General features: G+C 39.2%; 1 protein-coding gene across 2 annotated transcripts in view; it reads left to right on the top strand.

The window, feature by feature from the left end:
- Atp9b (ATPase phospholipid transporting 9B (putative)) overlaps nt 1–21,894 on the top strand; it is a 199,817-nt gene that overhangs the window by 61,131 nt on the left and 116,792 nt on the right. For both annotated transcript variants that reach the window (XM_050165010.1, XM_050165009.1), the window contains exons 8-9: nt 4,615–4,709; nt 12,529–12,609. In XM_050165010.1, coding sequence (XP_050020967.1) covers nt 4,615–4,709; nt 12,529–12,609 — 176 coding nt within the window. The remainder of the gene's footprint in view (nt 1–4,614; nt 4,710–12,528; nt 12,610–21,894) is intronic.

Here is a 21,894-nt window from a genome sequence, read left to right on the forward strand (position 1 = left end):
TGGGTTTAATGCATATGTTAAAAATTTTAGATTTAGACCCCCTTTACACTGCACTAATTTTTGGCAGACAGCACTCATAATTTTTTGTGGAGTAGGCATTTAGGAAGGAGGATACCTTAGGCCAGACTAAAAGGTGAATACTGGGTTTGGAAAAAGCCCTTTCTTCTTGTCTGGAAGATGGAGTTATTGGTGCCCAAAATTATATCATTATATCTTTTGTTTGAGTAGCTCCTCACAGTTTTTCATTAATGATAGACTCAGGGGCCCAATGACGGGAGTTAGTGTGGATCCTCACCTGAATAGAGTAATTCCCTTTAAAAGGAAAAGAGTATACAGATTTTGTTGGGGAGTAAATTATGGACAGCATGCAGTACTGTAAAGTTAGGAGATGTTATTAATACTGATTTATTTTCAGAGGAGGTATGTGAGGGCTGAAGACTGAGAACACGATTTTTAAAATTATGAAATTCCTAATAGTTTTGGAAATTAGCCAGTTTCCTCGTCATTTTTCACTGCAACATTGCATGGCCTTAGAAGTCACCAGAGAATAAATGGAACACCAGTGGATTAGCAGATGAGATATTCTATGGTAACCTCAGCTAGGGAGCAGTCCAATTGAAGACCATTTCTTCAGTCTCGCCCTGTGTCCCTTGAGAATACTGATTTCTTTGTCTCAGAAAAATGTACACAGTATATACATGGTTACTACATTCGTATTATTTACATACATAATACTGCGTGGGTACTAGTGGATTTGAGTTTAGGACCTCTGTGTAGCTTAGGTCTGACTTAACCTATTCTGGTTCTATTATAACCTTCTGTTTGTCAAATTTAAACATTACTACCCATTCATATGCAGATATTAAGAAGTCAGATTGCTTTTAATTGTCCTCCTTTATAGAATAGATCAAATGGCTTCCAAATTTGATTCTGGATTCTTAGTTTCAGAAACTCTTGGGTAATTTTTTTTTTGAGGTAAATTCTGAAAGATCAGAGAGACAAAGGAGCAAGCCACAGCCATCTCTTACTTTGTTAACTCCTCAGCCCATAAAGAGCCAAGCACCTGTCTTCTCCCATCTATGTTCATCTCTTCATCCAGTCATATCACTTCCTGTCTGTCTGTACAGACCCTCAGACTTCTATGGTTAAATAGTGGCTAGCTCCACCCTCTGATCTTCAGGCAAGCTTTATTTGTTAGAGCACAAACAAAATATCAACACAGTCCTCCACATGAGTAGGCCACACTCTTAACTGCTGAGCCATCTCTTCAAGAACTAATAGACCATTTTAAAGAGAATCCCTGTGGTGGTTTGAATTGGTATGGCCCCATGGACCTAGAGTTTGAATGCTTGGCCCATAGGGAGTAGCATTTTTAGGTGACCTTGATGGAAGAGGTTGTTTGAGGAAGTGAGTCCCTGTGGAGGCAGGCTCTGGGGGCTGGCCAGTGTAGCACCGGTTTCCCTTCTGCTGCCTGCAGATCAAGTTGTAGGACTTGCAGCTCCTCCTCCAGCACTATGTCTGCCTGCATGCTGCCATGGCCTGTCAAGATGAAAAGGCATACCAAGTGAATGCCAAGTGTGGATCTATCTTGCTTGGGTTCTGTATTGGGTACACTGTAACTACTAATAAGGAACTAGGGAATCTCAGCAATAATTATCTGATGATGATAAAGAGTTCTTGATAATTTATATATGATTATGATTCTGTGATTTTTAAAATGTCTTTGTCTTTGGAGATGCAAATGAAAATAGCGTTTAGATGAAATTATATGTGGAATTGTCTTGAAGTTTCTATTGCTGTGAAGAGATACCATGGCCACAGCAATATGAAGGAAATTATTATAAAGGAAAACATTTAATGGGGACTGGCTCACAGTTTCAGAGATTTAGCCCATTATCATCTCTTGGGTAATTTTTGCACTCTGCTTTTAACTGTAAAACGGTCAGAATGTACCGTGTACATTCAGCTAATCTTGCTTAAACATATGGTTGTGTATCACCTCCAGACCAGCAACTTCCAACCCAAGGTCTTCTTCCTTAGCAACCACAGTCAAGCCTTCTTCTCTTTGTTTCCAATATCCGACTTTTGCTTGCTGGTTCTTCATTTTGCGGTGGCTCCTCACTGTGTTCCTGTAACACTCATGACCATCTCTCCTTCCTCTGGATTAGACCTCACGCGGGCAATTATATTTTACACTGTCTTGCAACTCTTCTTTCTGGGGTGTGGAGGGACATTTTACATGGAGGTCAGCAAAATGCACTTGTCTTTTGTGTGGTTTTAAGTAATTACTTAAAGTTTCACTGTTGTCTAGTTATTTTCAGAAAATAAACATATTCAGGATTTTTGTGTTATTTACTAACACTATTTTTTTTGCTTTTCAATTTTAGCTTTAAAAAATTCTTTATAGCATGTCATTTTTTATAATAAAATTCTAAACTTTTGTCAGTGTACAAGTCCTAAGTAAAATTGTGGTTTAGAGCTGGACATTAGCATCCGGGTGCTTGTCAATATAGCATGGTAAGTCAATCTGTGGCATTGTATTGACTGAGTATTAATAAGAGTATTCTATTGAGCCATAACTGGATTGTTTAGAATGTAAATGGAGCTGTTGATGGATCTGGTGACTGATGACTTAAATTCCAATTAATCAATTGTTCCATCAGTTTCTTAATTCAGATCAAATATCTCCTGAGTGCACATAGTTCTTCTAGTGGTATTAGCAGAAATGAATGCTTTAGAACTAATTTTCATCAATCTCTTATAAATGTCAATATCTTTTCCACTTGTATCTAAGTGATAACGTTATAGTTTAAGTGTTTAGAACATAACACAGCACCTCAGCTGTCACTTGTTAGTGGGATGACAGTAGGCAAGTGGCACTGTTCTCATCCACATTATCTCTATAGAAAGATATATCTTGCCACCAGTTTAAAAATTTCATGCAGCCATTAAGTCATATAAATATTTAAAAATCAACTTTAATGGCCAAAGATCTGATATTATAGATCCAAAGTCAACGTCTATTTTTCTTGCATAGGACATATACTCTAGCTTTTCCCTTTCAGAGCTGTTGCAAGTTGCCGATGATGCCTCAGGATAGCTTGTTAGTGCTGTGACAGCTTCAGCTACCTCACAGGTCCCCTCACTTTATCATCCCTTCATGTGGCTCTTAATGTGACACATACACTAGGTGATCTTAATTCGAGGTCATTAAGCTGTCCTTTCCTGTCAACTCTTGTCAATCATACAAAATGAAATCAAGTGTTCATAAGAAGTCTGTAATAGGATCTAAGCAGACCAGTTTAATAATTCAGTTTTACTGAGCTTTAACGAGTGTCGGTTATGGTGCTTTCTGTTATGTTGCTCTTGGTAAGATGAGAAGACAGCACATGGAGATATGAGCAGAAAACTAATATGCATACCCTTTTTTGTTCTCTCCCTTCTTTTACCCCCTCCCCACTTCATGTCAGTGTTATCAATTTCCTTTGCAAACAGTTACTACTGCAAGACTACCCCAGTTTAAAAATGTTGATTGCACATCCATTGTCTTCTGCTATTCTTAAACATAATGTTTCAATTTTTGCCCCCTGAACTGGGTGTCCTATAACCCAAACATTGCTCAAACACTCTTTATAGCTGAGAACATCCTTGAATTCCTCTTGACTCTACCTTCCAAGTGCTGACATTGCAAGTGTGTGCCCTCATGCCTCAAACCAGTCTCTCTCTCTGCATGTGTGTGTACATATTTTTTCCACTGAACAATGTGTCCTATGGCTCTTTTCATAATGTTGAGCTCTTTGCTCTTGTTCTTTGAATTGCTGCCTCAGCTGCTTTAGTCCGCTAGTTCTCTAGTCCCTGTGCCGATCTGTCGTTATTGTAAACACGGTTGCAGCGAATGATCTGTGTGTATCGTTCAGTGCGTTTGTGTTTGCTTTTATCTGTAGATCAATTCTGAGAAAAGGGATGGTGAATATGGTCTGGGGGTAATTAGATTCTTGTGATTCAAATTTTTCCCCTTCTGAAATTTGATGGGTTTCTTATTACGTATTAGTACTTACCTGGGTATTAGCATTTTAGTTGTGCTTATATTACCGAATGTTATGTTGGTCAATTAACATTTTATTACCAAGGTAATGTCAGACTCAGATATTTTTGTATGTATCTTATTATGTTGTCATCATCAAAACTTAGATTAAAAGTAAATGATCAGGATAGCTTTCTAAAACAAAATAGTTGATATTAAACCTTAACAGGCACAGGCAGGGTTGTAGCTCAATGGTAGGGAACTTGTCTAGCATACTCAAGCATGCGTTTGAGCCATAGCACCATGCAGAACACAGACAGATACTGTTACTACCACCTCCAACAAAAGCAAGGGCACCAAACAGGACATAAGTAATTAAAAATTAGATTGATAGCTGTCTTTTTACAGATTTGTTCTTTGAACCAAATGATATCATCTGAAATGAGGGCTTTTAAAGCTGTCTCTTCTTTGGGCTATTTAGATGAATCATTTTCTTGTTCCTATTGTATTGACATCTGCTTGAAAACAGCTCAGTAGAGCTCTTCTCCAGTGCAGTTCCAGACGGTGACATGTTCTTCTCTACCTCCAAGGTTCATGCTTTATCCGCACGGACCAGCTAGATGGTGAGACCGACTGGAAGCTGAAGGTGGCGGTGAGCTGCACACAACGGCTACCAGCCCTAGGGGTGAGCACCACTGGGCACTGTCCTCTCTCTCTCTCTCTCTCTCTCTCTCTCTCTCTCTCTCTCTCTCTCTCTCTCGTGTGTGTGTGTGTGTGTGTGTGTGTATGTGTGTGTCTTTTGTCTCTCTCTCTTTCGCGGTCTGTGTCTCTATCTCTTGCTCTCTTTCTTTTGAAGTGATTTCTAGGTGGTAAGGGAAGTTTCTGTGTCATTTTCTTTTTCCTCAAGGTCATTAAAGATGATGTGGTTGCCGTGGTTGCCAGGTTGATAGACTGTTTCAGATGGTTTTCCAGGTCCTGTTGATTTGATACTTAGACTATCTGTGTTTTTATTTGTTGTAAGCTTCTTAATTAGATAATCTGTGTTTGACCTTGAAGTGCCAGGCAGGTGAGTCTGTTTCTGAGAACTGCTACTCACTGAATAGCAGGGTAAGGTATTCCAGGAGAACAGGCCTTGACTTAGCCTTGACTTTGTGCCAAGTCTTTTGCCTGCAGCTTTTCCTTCTGAGGACAGGATAACTGATCTTGAGGAAGTGAGTGCTGCTGTCTTTTATGCTGAGGGAAGTAGGAGATCCTTTCAGATCATTGTGACACAAAGTCTAATTGGTCTTAATAATAAAAACTCAGAGTCAGCTATCAAGCGGTGAAAGCTGAAGGATCAGAGAAGCAGAGTGACCAGCCACTAGAGTTCTTACCTCTACCAGTGCTCAGACCAAAGGGGTGAGCGATCCTGTCCTCAGACTGCTGCTTCAGACTGCACTGAGCTCTTGTCTCCTCCCGCCTTATATTCCTTCCTCTGCCCAGCCATATCATTTCCCTTCTCTACCTGCCTAGTCCTGAGATTAAAGGCATTGGTCCCAAGTGCTAGGATCACCTTTGTATGAGCTTTGTTTCTCTTTTAGATTGGATCAATTTCATGTAGCCCAGGATGGCTTTAAACTAACAGAGATCTGTCAGCCTCTGTCTTCCAGTCCTGGGATTAAAGGTGTGTGACACCACTGCCTGGCTTCTAGTGGTTTGGCTTTGCACTCTGATCTTCAGGCAAGCTTTATTTGTTAAAATAAAATATCATTATGGACCACAGCTTAGTGGGTCCTCTCCTCACACACATATTCAGGGAAGCTGCAAGAAGAGCTTAGAACAAAGTATAAATCTTTGTAGATTTAATGATTTCTAAAGCAGCTCTCCTAGATGTCTGAATCTCTCCTGCTAGTATACCTGTTCTTCTTTCCTCCCTCCTGTAATAATGAGGATATCTGCAGTTTTCCTAGTCTAGTTTGCCTAAAGGCTTGATATGTGAGGGAGCAAAGTAAAGAAACTGTTGACATGAGTGCTCTTTGATACGGTTAAGATTTTTATTGTAGATAAGAGAGAGGACAGCCAGAGATGTCTGGAAGAGTCCAGAGCAGAGAGAGAAAGAAGTAGGTTGTCCATGGCTAGCGGATGGGGCATGGCCAGGGCTAGAGAAATGGGAGAGAGGAGAGAATAGTGGCGATAGTAGATGGCGAGATAGCAAGAGAGTGTAAGTGGGAATAAGAGAGAAGAGTGAGACTAGCTAGGCTGTAAGAGGGATGAGTAGCTGGGGAAGGAAACCTGCCAGCTGGAGGGAGTTTAGGGTAAGGAGGAGGTGAAAAGGGGGAGGCTGCTAGCTTGGACTTTGATGCCAGAGGTACTTGTGATACTAAGGGAGCCTGGGCTTCGATATGAAGCCAGGTAGCCATGTGTCCCTTCTGCCTGAGGTAAGGGAAATGACTCTTTTTTTGCAGACAGTAAATGTTTCACAAGTTCCTGAAGAATACCGACTTCTATAGTCCAGCTCGCTTATGAGCAGTGGGATAACCTGAGGCCTAACAGTAACAAAAAGGAATTCCATTTTTTTCAGAGGCATTTCTATATCTTTGGAGATAATCTTGTGTTTTTTCTCTTTTATTAATATATAAATACATAATGTTTGCTTTTATACTGACTTTGTTTTTTTTTTGCCTACCACCAAATCGGATAAATCCCACTTTCTCCCATTGGGTATCTTTTTCATGTATTGTAGCATTTGACTTTCGTATATTTGCTGAGGGGAGGGGGTATGTGTACATATATAGTCATTGTCTGTGAATTTTTTTTTCCTTCAGGGTCTCTTATGTATATTCTTGGTTCAAAATCTTGCAACTCATCTTAGTCTTATCAGGACCCTGTTTACATATTTCTAGAGTAGGTTCCTTTGTGCTGTAATGCTGGTTTAATTCCACTGCTAGGGCAAACTCCTTCTAGGATCTACCAAACTCTTTGGTTGTCCCCCCACCCCAGAACTTGATGTCTTCTGAGCTCTCAGTCTGGAGGTTCACACAGTGCCTGGCCAGATGTGCTTAGTGATACTGTAGGCATCCAACTCCAGTGGAGATCTTTGCAGACTCCTCTTTGCCTTTCTACCACCTTCCCAGCGACTGCAAATACCCTCATTGTTACAGTTTTCCTGAGCTTGGTCTCCAGGTCAGAGCCTTCCTCCCCTGCTTGGCATCTTCTCTTGTCCTGTGAATCGGTGCTCCCTAACAAAGAGCACACAGTATATGTCTGTCTTCTTGGGTCATTGTGTCCCTGTCTGAATATGGCTGCTTCCTGATTTAATCCCTCTTTATAGTTGTTTTTGCCAAGAAAGCAGGTCTCAGTGAATCAACACCATGTAGAGAAGTTCATTAATTTTGGATGAGAAGTAGGTGGACCAAACAAAAATGTATGTTACTGCTGACTATATCTGAATTAAGGCTTGATTTGTCAGAGTGGAAGCCCCGCAAAATTGGCCTTGTCCTGGTTAGGTAGCCTCTCTGTCAGGGCTTTGTTTCTGTCCTCACTTCTGCATCAGATGCCGCGCAGACTTCTTTCTTAGGGTCCATTCCTTCAGAAAGAGATCAGGGTAAATTTGTCCCGACTTTAATATTAATATGTCCATTGAAAATGCCCCAAGTGATAAAATGGAAGAAGCTCCCTCACAGTTTACCCTCAGCACTGGCTGCCATTGACATACCACATACATCCTCCTGGACAGCCGCATTTAGGACAGATGCCATATATACTGTTTGCCAAAAGGACGTTTAAGAGTGTGTTCTGGGTCATTTTTTAATGTAAGTTTCCACAAGCATTTCTGCAGTTTCATAGTCTGTTTTTGAGCTGGAGTTCACTGTGTAGCCTAGGCTGGCCTTAAACTTGAGACTCTCACCCTTGCCCCCCAAGCGCTAGGATAATGGACATGTACCACCATGCCCGATACAGTTTATGTTTACATAGATTTTCATAAGAAAATTTAGTTAGGCCTGTAATGCCAGCCATTTGGAGACTTAGGAAACAGCATTGCAAATTCAGGTACTACCCCAGCTACAGAGTGAGCACGAAGCCAGCTAGAATACTTAATGTGTAACCTGTCTCAGAATAGAGAGTAAAAGAGGCCTGGGGATATGGCTCAGTGTTAGACTACTTCAAGGTCCTACCCAGCACCCTAGGTGCCTGGTCTCCATCAGTTCCCAGTACTCCCAATGAAAATGTTTGTTCATATGTATAGTTTGTTGTATGGCCTACCAGTATCTTCAAGTATATTTTTAAGTGAATACTGCTCTTAATTTTAAACTTAGACTATTTGCACTATTACAGTTTACATGATTTTTAAGTCATTTCTTCTATACTAACCATTTATTTCATACTAAACAGGTTATCTGTCTAGTGTCTATACAAAACAAATAGCTGTCACCTCAAAGGTAATAAGAGATAATTATTATTTTTTTTTCTGGAGCAGAAATTAAGTGACTATGGCCTAGAAACTCAGATTCAGACTACCTAAATTCTATGTTCTAACAGTTTCATAAGTTTTTAGAGACTTATCCATTGTGTGTGTGTGTGTTTGGTGGACTTGTGTGTGCTACAGTGCACATATGGAGGTCAGAGGACAGTCTGTGGGAGTAGTTCTCTCCTTCCACCTTGCAGGTTCTAGGGATCACACTGAGGCCATTAAGAAAACCCTTTTCCCACTCAGGCACCTTACTGACCCTCATGAAGGCGTTCCTTTTTCTTTGTTTCTTTTCTTTTCTTATTCTTATTTTTATTTTTTGGTCATAATTAGCATTTGATCTGGTGTAAACTCATGGTCAACTTGTACATTTCCAAATGCCCTAATTTACCTGTGATCATAAGATGTTAACAGGTCAGGCAGGCAGTGAATGGGTACAAGGGAGGTTAAAGTTAATTCAAGATAACCTGAAAGAGTACTTGAGAAACTCCATACTCATCATACATGTTCTAATCAGTCAGTCTTATCAGCATTAATTTCAGGAGAATTTCTGAACGAGAAATCAAAATCTAATAACCAAACCCTGTTAGCCACCTGCACCGGTACTATTTCATGAACAAATTATCTCTTTTCCAACCTTAAAATTACCCTCAATTGGTTATACAATCTCTGGTCCTCTTTCACAAGCAGGCGTGCCTGTTCTTTAGACCTTGGCTACAAATGAGATATTTTGATCTTTGTTTTTACTGCTGTCTTCATAATGTCTGTTGCTGTATAAATGTGTTAGGTTTTGTTTGGGTCAACACTAGCATGTTTTCCCAAACATTGACTGGTTTCCTTTTGGGCCCTAATGCTGCTTTCCTGACAGCTCTGATTTGTCATTTTAATCATTCAAGTGCCTGTCAGTAGGTGGAGTCAAAGGGGTCATTAGCATTGAAAGTGCTGCTGTTGCTGAAATGTTCAGAGGAAGAAGCCCATTGCACATCTGGGTGCTATAGAGTATAGGCTCCTTCCCACTGCCCACTTTAGCCAGGGCAGTCCCTTCCTTTCCTGTTTTTCTCAGGCCTTTTCCATGCTTGCCCTCCTTTTCAGTGTTTTACATTTTTATTTTATTTCTTATGTTGCAAAATAAAGTTGTACTATTATCTTAAATGTAGGACAACTGCCTTCTTATTTTCTTTCATACTTTGTTAAAATGAATAAATTTGGACAAGTAAGATGGCTAGCAAGGGTGTTTGTCATCAAGTTTGCTTACCTGAGGTCAATCCCCTGTAGTCCACTCCCTCCTACAAGTTCTCTGACCTCTACACTTGTTCTGTGGCCTGTGTATCCTGGCTTACACACAATAAAGATGTATAAAAATGAAAACATAAAAGCAAATAAAATTTCCTTGGGAAGTTACTTAAAATCCTGTGTTGAGGTGAGAGTTACTCCTTGGTTACACATGATCCCTTGTGCTACTGGCTTGTCAGTATGTCTGGAGGAAACTAAAAAGGATGTTGAAACTATTTGAAGTGGGTGATGACTCCACTTTCTGTTTCCCCCTTGAACAGCCTTCAAAAATGGCACCGGCAGTAGGCAGCTGGTCAGTATCCACACTGCTTGATAACTGTGTGATAGATTTGGCTTTAAGAGTAACAGAAAAGGAAGTGCAGAATAAGGCCTTGTCAGAAAGAATTTGAAAGAAAACTGAAACTTAACTAAACAAGAATATGCTGTTTGTGATTCAACTCCAGCAGTCTGGGAAGAACAGTTGGGCAGTTGAGGAGGGTGGGGTGGCACTGGAGGACAACAGAGGAGAACAGGAGAGGAGGGGCATTGTCAGACTGAGGGCTCACAACCTGCACTCCGAGTCAGGTCCAGCCACTTGTCCTTTATAAATCAATTGGAAGAGCCAGGTTAAAAATGGAAAACAGAAAAGGGAGATTTATTCAATGTAGCCACATTGGGCAGAAGAATGGGGTACCCAGGAAACCCCTCAAGTTCATGTTTGAGCTCTGAAGTGAGATCAAAGTTTAGAGGACCAAGGACACATACATCTAAGCAGTTCTGGTGAAGGTATGGTCCAGCCAACCACTGTTTATCACTGACTGAGTTTTGGTGGGTCCCACCCTGTAAGGTGGTCTGACAAGATGATAAAACCATTTGAAGAGACAAGTACCCCGTCTGGCTGAGACCCTTTCCTTCTCCCAGCATGAGATTCTGGGGAAAATCCCCATTTCTTTGGTGTCTGTTGTTTCTAGATACTTGACACAAGTATCTCTTTCGAATGGCTTCTTTTCCACCAGGCCCTGCAGGGGGTGAAGGAGGGTAGAGGTGGAAATGGAGCTAGAGAAATGTAGAGGAGAACACAGGTGTGTGTGGGTGTGGAGTTGAAGGTAGGTTGAACTGGAGGATGGATGTGGAGGTGCAGTAGACAGAAGTAGAGGAGAACACAGGTATGTGTGGGGGTGTGGAGTTGAAGGTAGGTTGAATTGTGGATGGATGTGGAGGTGCAGGAGACAGAAGTAGAGGAGAACACAGGTATGTGTGGGAGTGTGGAGTTGAAGGTAGGTTGAATTGTGGATGGATGTGGAGGTGCAGGAGACAGAAGTAGAGGAGAATGGAGATGGGAAGTGGAGGAGGGTGGGAGCACAGTGGGTACTTGAAGGTCATGGGAATGTTGTGTACCTTGATTGTGATGCTGAAAATAGGTGTATATGTATATCAAATTTAATTTTGTATTTTAATTATGTGTAGAATATAATATAAATTATGTGCTATTAAATAATAAAAAATTTAGTATACTATTTTCTGTCTATAACTTTGAATGACTTCTATCACCATAGGAAGTCATGCTTTATTCAATATCTGGAAGATCTTCTCTTCATTTTTATTAATGGAAATATGTATGTTAATTTTATTTAAAGTATTGTATGTATATATATATTTTATATAATGCAGTATTTAAAGAGGTATATATTTCACATAGTGCTACTTTCAATTTTATGCCTGATATGGTATGATAGGAAGTATGAGTAACTATTGTGAAATAATTGTATAATTAATTAAGACATTTTGATATTTTATTTGGTGGTTAACTAACAAGAATATTTCTTAGATGAGAACTGACCTTCCGATCCACAGATCATAAAAGCTGGACTCACTATTCTTCTTCATAGAAAAGAAAGCTCTCAATTTACTATAGCCAGGCCGTTCAGTTTGTCATCATTTTATAGCTTACAATGCCATAGCTATTACTTGTTTTAACTCCTGTGTCTTTGAGTGATGGGTTTACAGATACTTTGTATCACACCACCAGTAATGTCCTCCCAGCTCCTGACAGTGTGGTGCAGGGTAGGTGAACCTGCTTGTGTTAGAGCCCCACCTCCCCAATGTGATCAAAGAGTGGACACTGGGGACGGTGTTCCCGTGACTAAGACTCCCTTGCTGCTCTCTGGTCCCAGATGTGGTTTCCACTTGCCGCTACTGAGTTGGCAGAGCACTTTCCAGACACTGTAGACATTTGGGAAATATGCTTCTGGCTTTTGTGATCAAGCAAATTTATTAACAACCATGAGGCCCCAGCAATTTTCAATAAATCATGACTTGCTGATTTATTTCAAAAGATCCATATAGCAGTAAACAATACCATTTACATTTAATTAGTTTTATTGAACAAGAGGCAATTTTATTTGTAATGAAACACATGTTATGATTAAGGATGTGTTTTAATGACCTTTAAGTAATGCGAACAAATGTTGCCCTTGACCTAATAGCGGAGGCTTTCCTACATTATTGAAAACTTCAGAATGATTTTTAAATTATCATGAAACGCTTCGAATGACACTCTCATTATTGTGCCATTATTCAGTCATTTGATGTCTAATATACTAAATGAAACGCATGCTTGTAAATGTTCATGTGTGCCTGGAAATGAGGGTTGTTGCCAGCTTGTTCATTATGTTCCTGTATCAAAAGGTGCTGTGTGCTGTGGAAGTTTCATGACTTGAAAATTTCTACGACCATGTTTGCTCAATCATAAGATTTATGTTCATTTTTATTTTTTATATTTCAGGACCTTTTTTCTATCAGTGCCTATGTTTATGCTCAGAAGCCACAACTGGATATTCATAGTTTTGAAGGAACATTTACCAGGGTAAGTTAAAGATTTTCAACATTTGTATAAGCTAATGGCAGTGCACCTTTGTTTAGAGAGAATAATTCAGTCTGGCATAGCTTAACACAAGCTCTAAGCATGAAACAAAAGCTGTAAAATGTGTAAGTTCTTAGAGGTATGTCCTCTAAGTGCCATCTCCTTCTGGAGCACATGCGGTGCAGGCTTCCTTGTTTTTAGCACATGTCCAGTCTGTAAGATCCGGTTCCCACAGGATAAGAGTCAGAAAAATAGTACAGTGTAGCTAATTCAGTTTTGACTTCAGATAATAGTTGGTGACCAATGTGCCCAGCACTTCTAGCTTCTTATTTCCCTGAAGGAAAAATACGTGTTTACATGAACGTACATCCTTTACTTCTGTGATGATTGTTATTATGGAGACTTGCTAAATAAAGCTTGAAGCCCCATTTCTCTCATGACTGTTGGAAATAGAACAACTGAATACTCGTTTTAACAGCTTATAAAGGTTAACATATTTCTTAATAAGGGTCTTTATTATAAGACTTTTTAATATTGGAACATAGACATGTTTGTTACTCATCATACACAATTTAGCTCATGATCATTATCACTTGCAAAACTATTTGCAGATGCTAAGTGATTGACAGTTAATATACAAGTTGTGGGGATGCTAGTTCAGGACACCTGTGAGGCATTCAGAGCCCATGGGGGAGATAGAGATCATTTTGTAGCTGCTTATTTACATGTATGCTGTATAACTACATGCCAGGATGTAATGGAAGCATGTGCACATGATGCTCTGTGGCATTTCTGTGCAAAAATTTTAACATATAAATGGGTGTCTCTCAATAAAAGAAATTAATCCAACCTTTATTATGAATATTTTTTTCCAAGCTAGGGTTTCTCTGTAGCTTTGGAGTCTGTCCTGGAACTCCTTCTGTAGAGCAGACTGGTCTTGAACTCACAGAGATCCAATGTCTTTGCCTCTCGAGGGCTGGGATTAAAGGCATGTGCCACCACAGCCCGGCTACAAATCTTAAATGTTATTGGCATTCTGCTTTTTCTTCACTTTTTAAATGTTGGCAATATTTATTAGACAGATCTTTACTGACCTCAAGGTTAAAGAGTCAGAGTAGGCTGTCCAGAGCCTGGAGGGCACGTGTGCCATTGTGTGTGGGGATGTTAGACTGGAAACCTAATCAGTCATGCTGGAGGAAGCTGCACAGGAACTGTCAGCTTAGGGGAAAGTGGCAGTGTTGGTGAGTTGAAGAGAGGCTGCTTTAGACTTCCTGTCACCTCCTGATGGCTATGGCCACCCAACTCTATGTTGGACAGACCTCCAACAACATCTGCCAACAGTAAGAGCAGGTTGAGTCTACTCCTTTTTATTTATGGATAAACTTGGGTTTGATAATTTCTCATATTTAAAATCCAAAATAGCAGAGTCCGTGCCAGGCTAGTTTCGGTGTTGGGAGAAGAAAAAGGTCACCCTTGGACATTGATGTTAGATAGATTTTTGCTCTCTGAAGAGTAGGTAGGATCACATGTCCTCTGTATGGATTTGGTTAGGATAGCCCTGCAATCCCCAATGGACTTTTGGAATATATCACTAATGACTGTTTGAGAAACTTGTGAGGCAAAAGTGAGCTTCTTAAAGGTTTGTGTATCAAGGAAGCATAGTAAGGAAGGGAGACAACACTGGAGCACACAGGAGAGTCAGCCAACACTAGTACCACACAGTGATTGGGCTCATAGATGATGAGTTAAGGAGATGCCTTGTGTAAACTGAGAGCAGATCTCAATTCCCATCATGAGAATAGAATCCTCTCTGTGTATCTGGTTCAAGAAAACAACACTTTGTTATGAACAGAAAGTACCTATGTACTGTATATAAAAGAATAAATGGGAAGATGGGAGAAGCAAAACTTTCCATTTAATAGAAATCCCCCAAAAAGAAACAAAGAAAAACTCCAAGGCAGAGGAACACTTGAACAGCTCTTGCTCCTGTCACTCAGTGGCTTGTCTGTCTCTTCTGTACTAGGAGCTGCTTGAGGAAAACCCAGCAAGGGTCCTCAGACTTTCTTGACAGTTATAGTACAAGGTACCTGGTCATGTCAAAAAGGATCTCTTATACTAAATGTATTCAATAGGGTACAATTCAGGCCCTGGTATATATTTTGTAGATGAAGTCCTATATATTTATTTATAACTTCAGTATAGATTTAGAAATAAATAAAAATTAAACTACCCCATAGCTTCAGGCATTTGGAACCTAAATTTAGAGACTTCTTAATAACTTGTGTACAAATGTAAATGATCTATATGCCAATTCCATGGAAAGAATAGTCAGACTGTACACAGTTAGATTCCAATATATAGTGTCTCTAAGAAAACACATTAAAGTAAGGAGGTAGGAAAGTATGCCTTAGGGTGCCGCTAAGTACAACTCAAGTGCTTATAGCAGTATCGCAAGAAGCTGGGTTCAGGGGATAATGAGGGAAGGGTTAATTTATTGTCAGGACATAAAACCATGAACATTTATGTCCCTAATAACAGCTTTGAAATTCATGAAGCCAACTCTTAGGACTGAAAGAGAAACAGATTCTGAATGGTAGTTGGAAATTTCAGTGCCCTCTTATGAATTAATTGAACAGGTATAAAATAATATGTAGGAACATAATAGCTTTGAAGATTATCTTTAATGTTGATTGAACTGACAGCTATACAAGATATCATTCAGCAGTAGAATGTAAGATATACTTATGTGTATGTGGGAAATTTATCAAAGTAGGTCAAACAAATCTTAGTATATTTTTGAAAAAAATCCATTCATGTTCTCTAAAACCACAGTGTAGTTAAATTAGGAAGAAATATTTCTTGAAGTTTCTAAAACTTTAATAATAATGATATATCTTAAATAACTTATAAATAAAAGAATTGATTAAAAGAGAAATTAAAAATTGTTCCAGTATTGGAAGAAAACATTTATGATCATGAACTGTCTCAAGAGTTTTTCACTGTGACCCAAACTCTAGAATTGTTTTGAAAAGTTGATACATTTGGGTGAATGAAAATTAGAGTTTGCATATCAGAAATAAGCACAAACATGTCAAAGCTATATGAGTTATGAGAAAGTATATGTAGCTTACATTGTGGCTATATGGCTAACCTGCATTAGGAAAGTACTCGTAGAAATTGATCCAGAAAAGAATGATATTCTTATACATGTTACATAACGGGTGAAACTTAAGGACATTATTTTAAGTAAACTAACTTATCCTGAAAGAACAAATATTCTATGATTATACTTGTAAGAGGTGAGTAACCAGATTCTTAGAAAGTGGATGGTAGGTACTGGGGCCTTTGGGGTAACAGATGATATTTAATAAGGACAGAATTTCAGTTTTATAAAATAAGATGGTTAGTGGGGAAAACCGTGCAGCATGATAAATGGGTTTAATGCTGTGCAGGTAATCTTGGTTAGGCCAGCAGATTTTTTTAAATACATTTTTTATTGATATTTATTGAGCTACATTTTTCTCTGCTCCTCTCCCTGCCTCTCCCCTCCCCCCTTCAGCCCTCCCCCAAAGTCCCCATGCTCCCAATTTACTCAGAAGATCTTGTCTTTCTCTACTTTCTACTTCCCATGTAGATTAGATCTATGTAAGTCTCTCTTAGTGTCCTCATTGTTGTCTAGTTCTCTGGGATTGTGGTTTGTAGGCTGGCTTTCTTTGCTTTATGTTTAAAAAAACACCTATGAGTGAGTACATTCACAGAAAGTTGAATAAAACTAGAGATTCCCACAGCCTGCTGCAGAGACTGAAGATGTGTTCGTTAGGAGCAGGCGGTGGCATGGTGTCCTTATACATTTCATTTGTGTGGGCTCACCAAAATATGCAGAGCATGGGAAAGTTAGGTGTTACTTTGTAGAACTTTTTCTAGATTATTTATTTTTATTTATTTCTTAAAGATTCTTCATCTACAGAGCCTCAGAATATAGAGTCAGCTTTATGTGCCATGGTGCATATTCATAGTTCTAAGCTAGGCTTCCTGTTTCCCAGATACTGTTTGAATTTAGTGACAATGCCTTGTTTGTACTGACCTCCTTCATTGCTCTCTGTTGAGCATTATCTGTACCCTCTTCAAAGCTCCTTTACTTAAAAGAAAAGGTTAAATGTATGAGTTTCTGTAGTTTTCATGTACTTCTATAGCTTGCTACAATTCAAAAGCTAGACCAGGGAAGCTACAGTATGTTGACAACACATAATTTCCTTGGTAGTCCATATTGCATGTGTTTCTGTTTATATATTTTTATATATACATACATTCTCAACTTGGCACAAGCTAAAGTCATCTGAGAAAAGGGAAACCCAATTGAGAAAATGCCCCCATCTGTTTGGCCTAAGGGCATTTTCTTGATAGATAATTGAGGTGGAAGGGCACAGGCATTTGTGTGCAATGCAGGTGATACTGGGTTGTCTTAAGAAAACAGATTAAGCAGGAAATGAGGAGCAAACTGATAAGCAGTTTACTCTATGACCTCTGCTTTGGTTTCTGCCTGCAGGTTCCTGTTCTGTTTGAATTACTGCCTTGGCTTCATCAGCTGACTGGGATCAGGAAGTGTTAGCCACATAAACTCTTCCCCAAGTTACTTTTGGTACTGTGATTTTGTTGCAGCAGTAGAAATTCTAAGAAGGTGTCCCTGAGTTCCTATGCTGGAGACTCGATCCTCAGCATAGCTGTACTGGTACATGGGACCTTTAAGAGGTGCTTAGGTCACTATGTTTTGTGATACATGATTGGTGCTAATTGCAGAAACAGTATAATTGTCATAGGAGTGTGTTCTTGATCAAAGGTTCAGCTTCCCTCATTCCTCCCCATCATACGCATTATAACCTTGCCACTCGAAACTTCTTGGCATAATACATGCAGCCTGAAGGGCCTTACACCTGGTTTCATACTTTTTTGCCTCCATGAACCACAGATATACTTGTATTATTTATATGTTCCTGGTCTGTGAGATTCAGTTATAGCAGCAGAAATCAGACCAAGACATGGAGATCTGAGCAGCATTTTCCCCTCTGATGTGATTTATAGTACCCTAACTTGTCAGGTTCCTGGGTCTGATGAATTCCACCTCTTCCTTGCTTGTGCTTTTCAGAATTTCAGAAACGCTAACCAGAAAGCACATAGGTTCTTCAAAATGTATGTTCTTTGCACTGTGGATGCATAAAGGTGGGTTTTGTGAGAAACTCTGCAAACCCACACACATATAACATGTACACACACATACATACTCACAAATATACACACACATATATACATGTATACACAAACACACCTATCCATGTAGACACACAGATACACACACATACATGCACACACTCTTATACATGCAGACGCACAAACACACAAACATATATGCTTAGGCCAGTGAGAAGGGGAATAAGAAAATGGGTGCAGGCCCAGGTCTAGAAGAGGTCTGTGTGTGCCTGCTCTGTTGTTATTCAGTGTGAGGTTGATGGAGGAGGAAGCTTTTTATATGAGGGCCATTCCCATCTCTCATAACACAACAGAAGTCCTGTTTGTCTTAGTTTTACATTGTGTATACATTTCTGCTCCTTTAGAGAGTAATACTACCAGAACCATCTAAAATGTTAACATCTAAGCCTTGTCTGTGATTTATTAAAACAAAGAAATATTTTGGGAGATGAGAGGGCACTATGGGAAATACTCCATATCCAGAGTTTCATTTCAGAGGGACATAGCGGGAAAGGGACTATCCTATATTATGCAGAGTTGCACATGCTGCCTGCTGTGGATGCTCATTATGGAGGTAGATTCCAAGGGAGCCCCCAAACATCCAAAAAGGCAACATAGCTCCTTCAGGCTCTGCATGAACTTGACGAGCCTTTACTTGTGTCTCTTAAGGTCGTATCTAAGGAGCACACTTCAGGTAAATGGCCTTTTTATACCCACATTTGACATTTTTAGCCAGTTTGTTTTTCTCTGTTAAATATATCAGTCTAGAATTTTAGGTTAATAAAGTATGAAAATAATATTGCATGTACTTTTCAAGTATAAAGAAAGAAAATGACATTTAATATCTTTATAATTAGAAATTTAAATTCCATTTAATTATATAAAAGTATTAGTTGAACATTGTTTTAAAGTGGTAATCCTATATACTTTGTAGTATAGTACAGTGAAGAAGATACCACTGTTGGGGGTCAGTTTGGAGACTGAATTAGGAATTGGAGTGCATTACTCTGAAGTTGCTTTGGTGGTACGAACATTGTGCTTTTTGTTACCCCTGGTGACTCTAACACAGTCAAACACATTGTGAATGAGTCTGTGTCTGCCACCCTCCTGCATCTTGGGACAACCTGGCTGTATAGTGTACTGGAAGTCACCCCCCCCCCCCCACACACACATCTTGGGACAACCTGGCTGCACAGTGTGCATCAGGTCTGAAAGAGATATATAGAGACAGTAGGCAAAGTCGGAGAGAAGTCATGTAGCCACCTCCAGAGACAGATGCTCCAGGACTTAGCCTGTAGGATACAAGTCTCACGGTAAAATATAAAATAATGGAAATGGGTTAATTTAAGATATAAGAGCTACCTAGCAATACGCTTAGGCTATTGGCCAAACAGTATTGCAAATAATATAGTTTCTGAGTGATTATTTTGTGGTCTAGGCAGCTGGGAATGGACTAACAGCTTTCCTCAACAGTTACCCTCCTACATCTTGGGGCCACTGAAAGTGGTCTCTGCCTTTTCTCTAGATGCTAACTTTTCTTTTTATTTAAGACATAAGCCTTACCTTGGAAAGACAGGGTCAAAGTGGGCTAATACTTTTCGTTATCCATTACCAACATACTCCCATGTACCCCTGCTCTGAGTTTTCTACCTTGCTTTTTTGTAGAAGCCACAACACACCCAACCTTTATTCATGCCTCTTCCTGTCAGAACATTGGACAGCTCCCTTGCCTGTTACACAGGCCACTGCTGAGGGACCAGCCTGGAATTAGAGTATTTGATATTCCCTCAAAGTGCATTTTTTTTTTCAAACTACATAATCCTAAGGAAAAAGAAACCAAACTGAAAGTGGTTTTGAAATTCCTTTTTGTCATCCCAATCTTTATTATTTATGCATGCGATTGGTGAAGAACTTTATAATGATTTTCTGATATGTATTTGATATACTTAATACTTACAGACTGTCACTTGCATGACAGAAATGAAGGGAAACCATGGAAAGATAACATGTTATAGAAAATGGGAAAACAATTTACATTTCTAAAATTAAATTGTATAGGATTTATTTCCACTTTAGATAATTGTAAAGACTGTTACCTGCGTTAACTCCTGTCTGTCTCTGAAAGTTTGACATAAAGGGAAAATACTAAGCCAAATGGTAAACATGTATGAATAATCTCTAACACTTTTTATTAAGGAAACCTGAGGAAGAGGTTTTGTTGTGTTGTTAATTTGGTTTTATTGAGACAGATTCTTGTTGTAACCTTTCCTGGCTGTATATTTTTGCTGTCTAGACCAGGCCCTACCTCCAGTTTTGGTAGTTTGTTACCTGTGCTTTCTGATGGCTGAACTTCAGTCCACCACTGTGCCTTTAGAAAGCACTCTAAAGGAATTTGTGCATTTGTACTCACCAGGTAAATAAAGGACATGCTAAAGGGAAAGCTATCCACACCCCTCCCTGGTGTGTCTGCTTCTTCTTTTGAGGCACCATGCTTCACCTACTCATGGCATTCTGTAGGACAGCTTAGCTTAGTGGTTGGCATGGCCTTGTGTGCTGCCAAGGTTGTGGGCTCATGATGCCTGTAGAAGGTAGAGAATTCCTCTTTATTTTTCAGTTATTAATGTATTGGATCACTTTATGTTACTGTTCCATGTGTGGAGGGCAAACATTAACCTTATAGTTGTTTAGGTTATGATCCTTAGGTGACAATGATATTAATTGTTAGGGTCTAATAGAAATGTGTAGTTAGGTCATAATTTCATAAAATGATAAGTGTGCAGATCAGAAAGTATCTGCATCCCATTGCTGAAACTCTTAGACCAATATAGAATTGAAGGCTATACCATATTGGCTGTATTTAGTAAATAACGCAAAGAGCATCTGGATTTACCTCCAACAGTATTTATCAGAACCATACTCTCTAAGTTTTTCAGAAGTTGTCATTTCATTTCAGCCACAATGTCAAATAAAAAGTAATGTGGTCCATCGAGATTTTCTAAAATTTGATTCTTTTGTTCTCTTAAACCATTAAATAAAGTAAACCTAATTTTCCTTAGATAATCATTATCTGTTTATCTTGAAGAGTGATTTCAGTTTTGAATTGGAGAAAAAAAAGCAGTGTATTCTTGGCATTGTCTATAGAAGACAGTGTTGGGAAATAGGAAGCAGGTTACTTTAATGTTTAATGTGTGTTTTAAAGACGAGTGATGATGTGGGAGTTCCCATGAAGAACCCCAGTAAACATTTTATCGCCTTTATTATATCAAAGTAAATTGATTAAAGTATAACCATGCTTATAACTCTGTCATTCTTAAATTTTGACTCTATGTTTCCCCCCTGCATACCTGAACCTTTATATTGTGCTGATATAACCCTCGGCTTTTCCACATAAAGAGGTGTTAGCTGGCCTACAGTTATTGGCCTGTGGTAGAGCAATTGTCTACATGTGTTAGATTCCTGCATTTATGAGTAGTGTCACCAGAGTAGACATGAATTAAGCATTGTTCTGTGTTTTTGGGAGAGTTCTTTTTAAGCATCAATGCCCCCCTCCACACACATGAAGATACACATAGTTTTAAGTCATGTCTATGTTTTAAACACTTACTGATATGGTAGCTTTCACAGTCCCAAAACCTGAAACCCAGGGCCCGACTAGGGTTAGGGTGCTCTCTTCTCTGGGTACTGGAGAGGAATGCAGGAGTCACAAAGCCTGAGCAGTTGCAGGAAGGCAGTAGATTTCATAATTACTGATTTACTGTCAAGTGCATACCAGGCACCTATAGGACAAAGCAAAACCTTTTACTTTGTAAATGTTGTCATTATTGGTAATATTTTTGAAGTAGAAATAAGAGTTTAGGTTCTCTGCCTTATCTTTAATCAAATAATTTTGTACCAAATATATTCATTTCCTAGCAAGATGGTTGAAAAAGGTACCATTTGAAGATGGCCTGATCAATTAATGGAAAAGGCACACCCATAGGTCAAAACTCTGTTTTCTCCCATATTTCTTTATTTGGAATGTGTCTTCATAGCATATTACAAGTT

The sequence above is a fragment of the Alexandromys fortis genome, unplaced genomic scaffold (genome assembly GCF_014885135.2).
Source record: "Alexandromys fortis isolate MF-2015 unplaced genomic scaffold, M_Fortis_MF-2015_v1.1 scaffold_160, whole genome shotgun sequence".
NCBI lineage: Eukaryota > Metazoa > Chordata > Mammalia > Rodentia > Cricetidae > Alexandromys > Alexandromys fortis.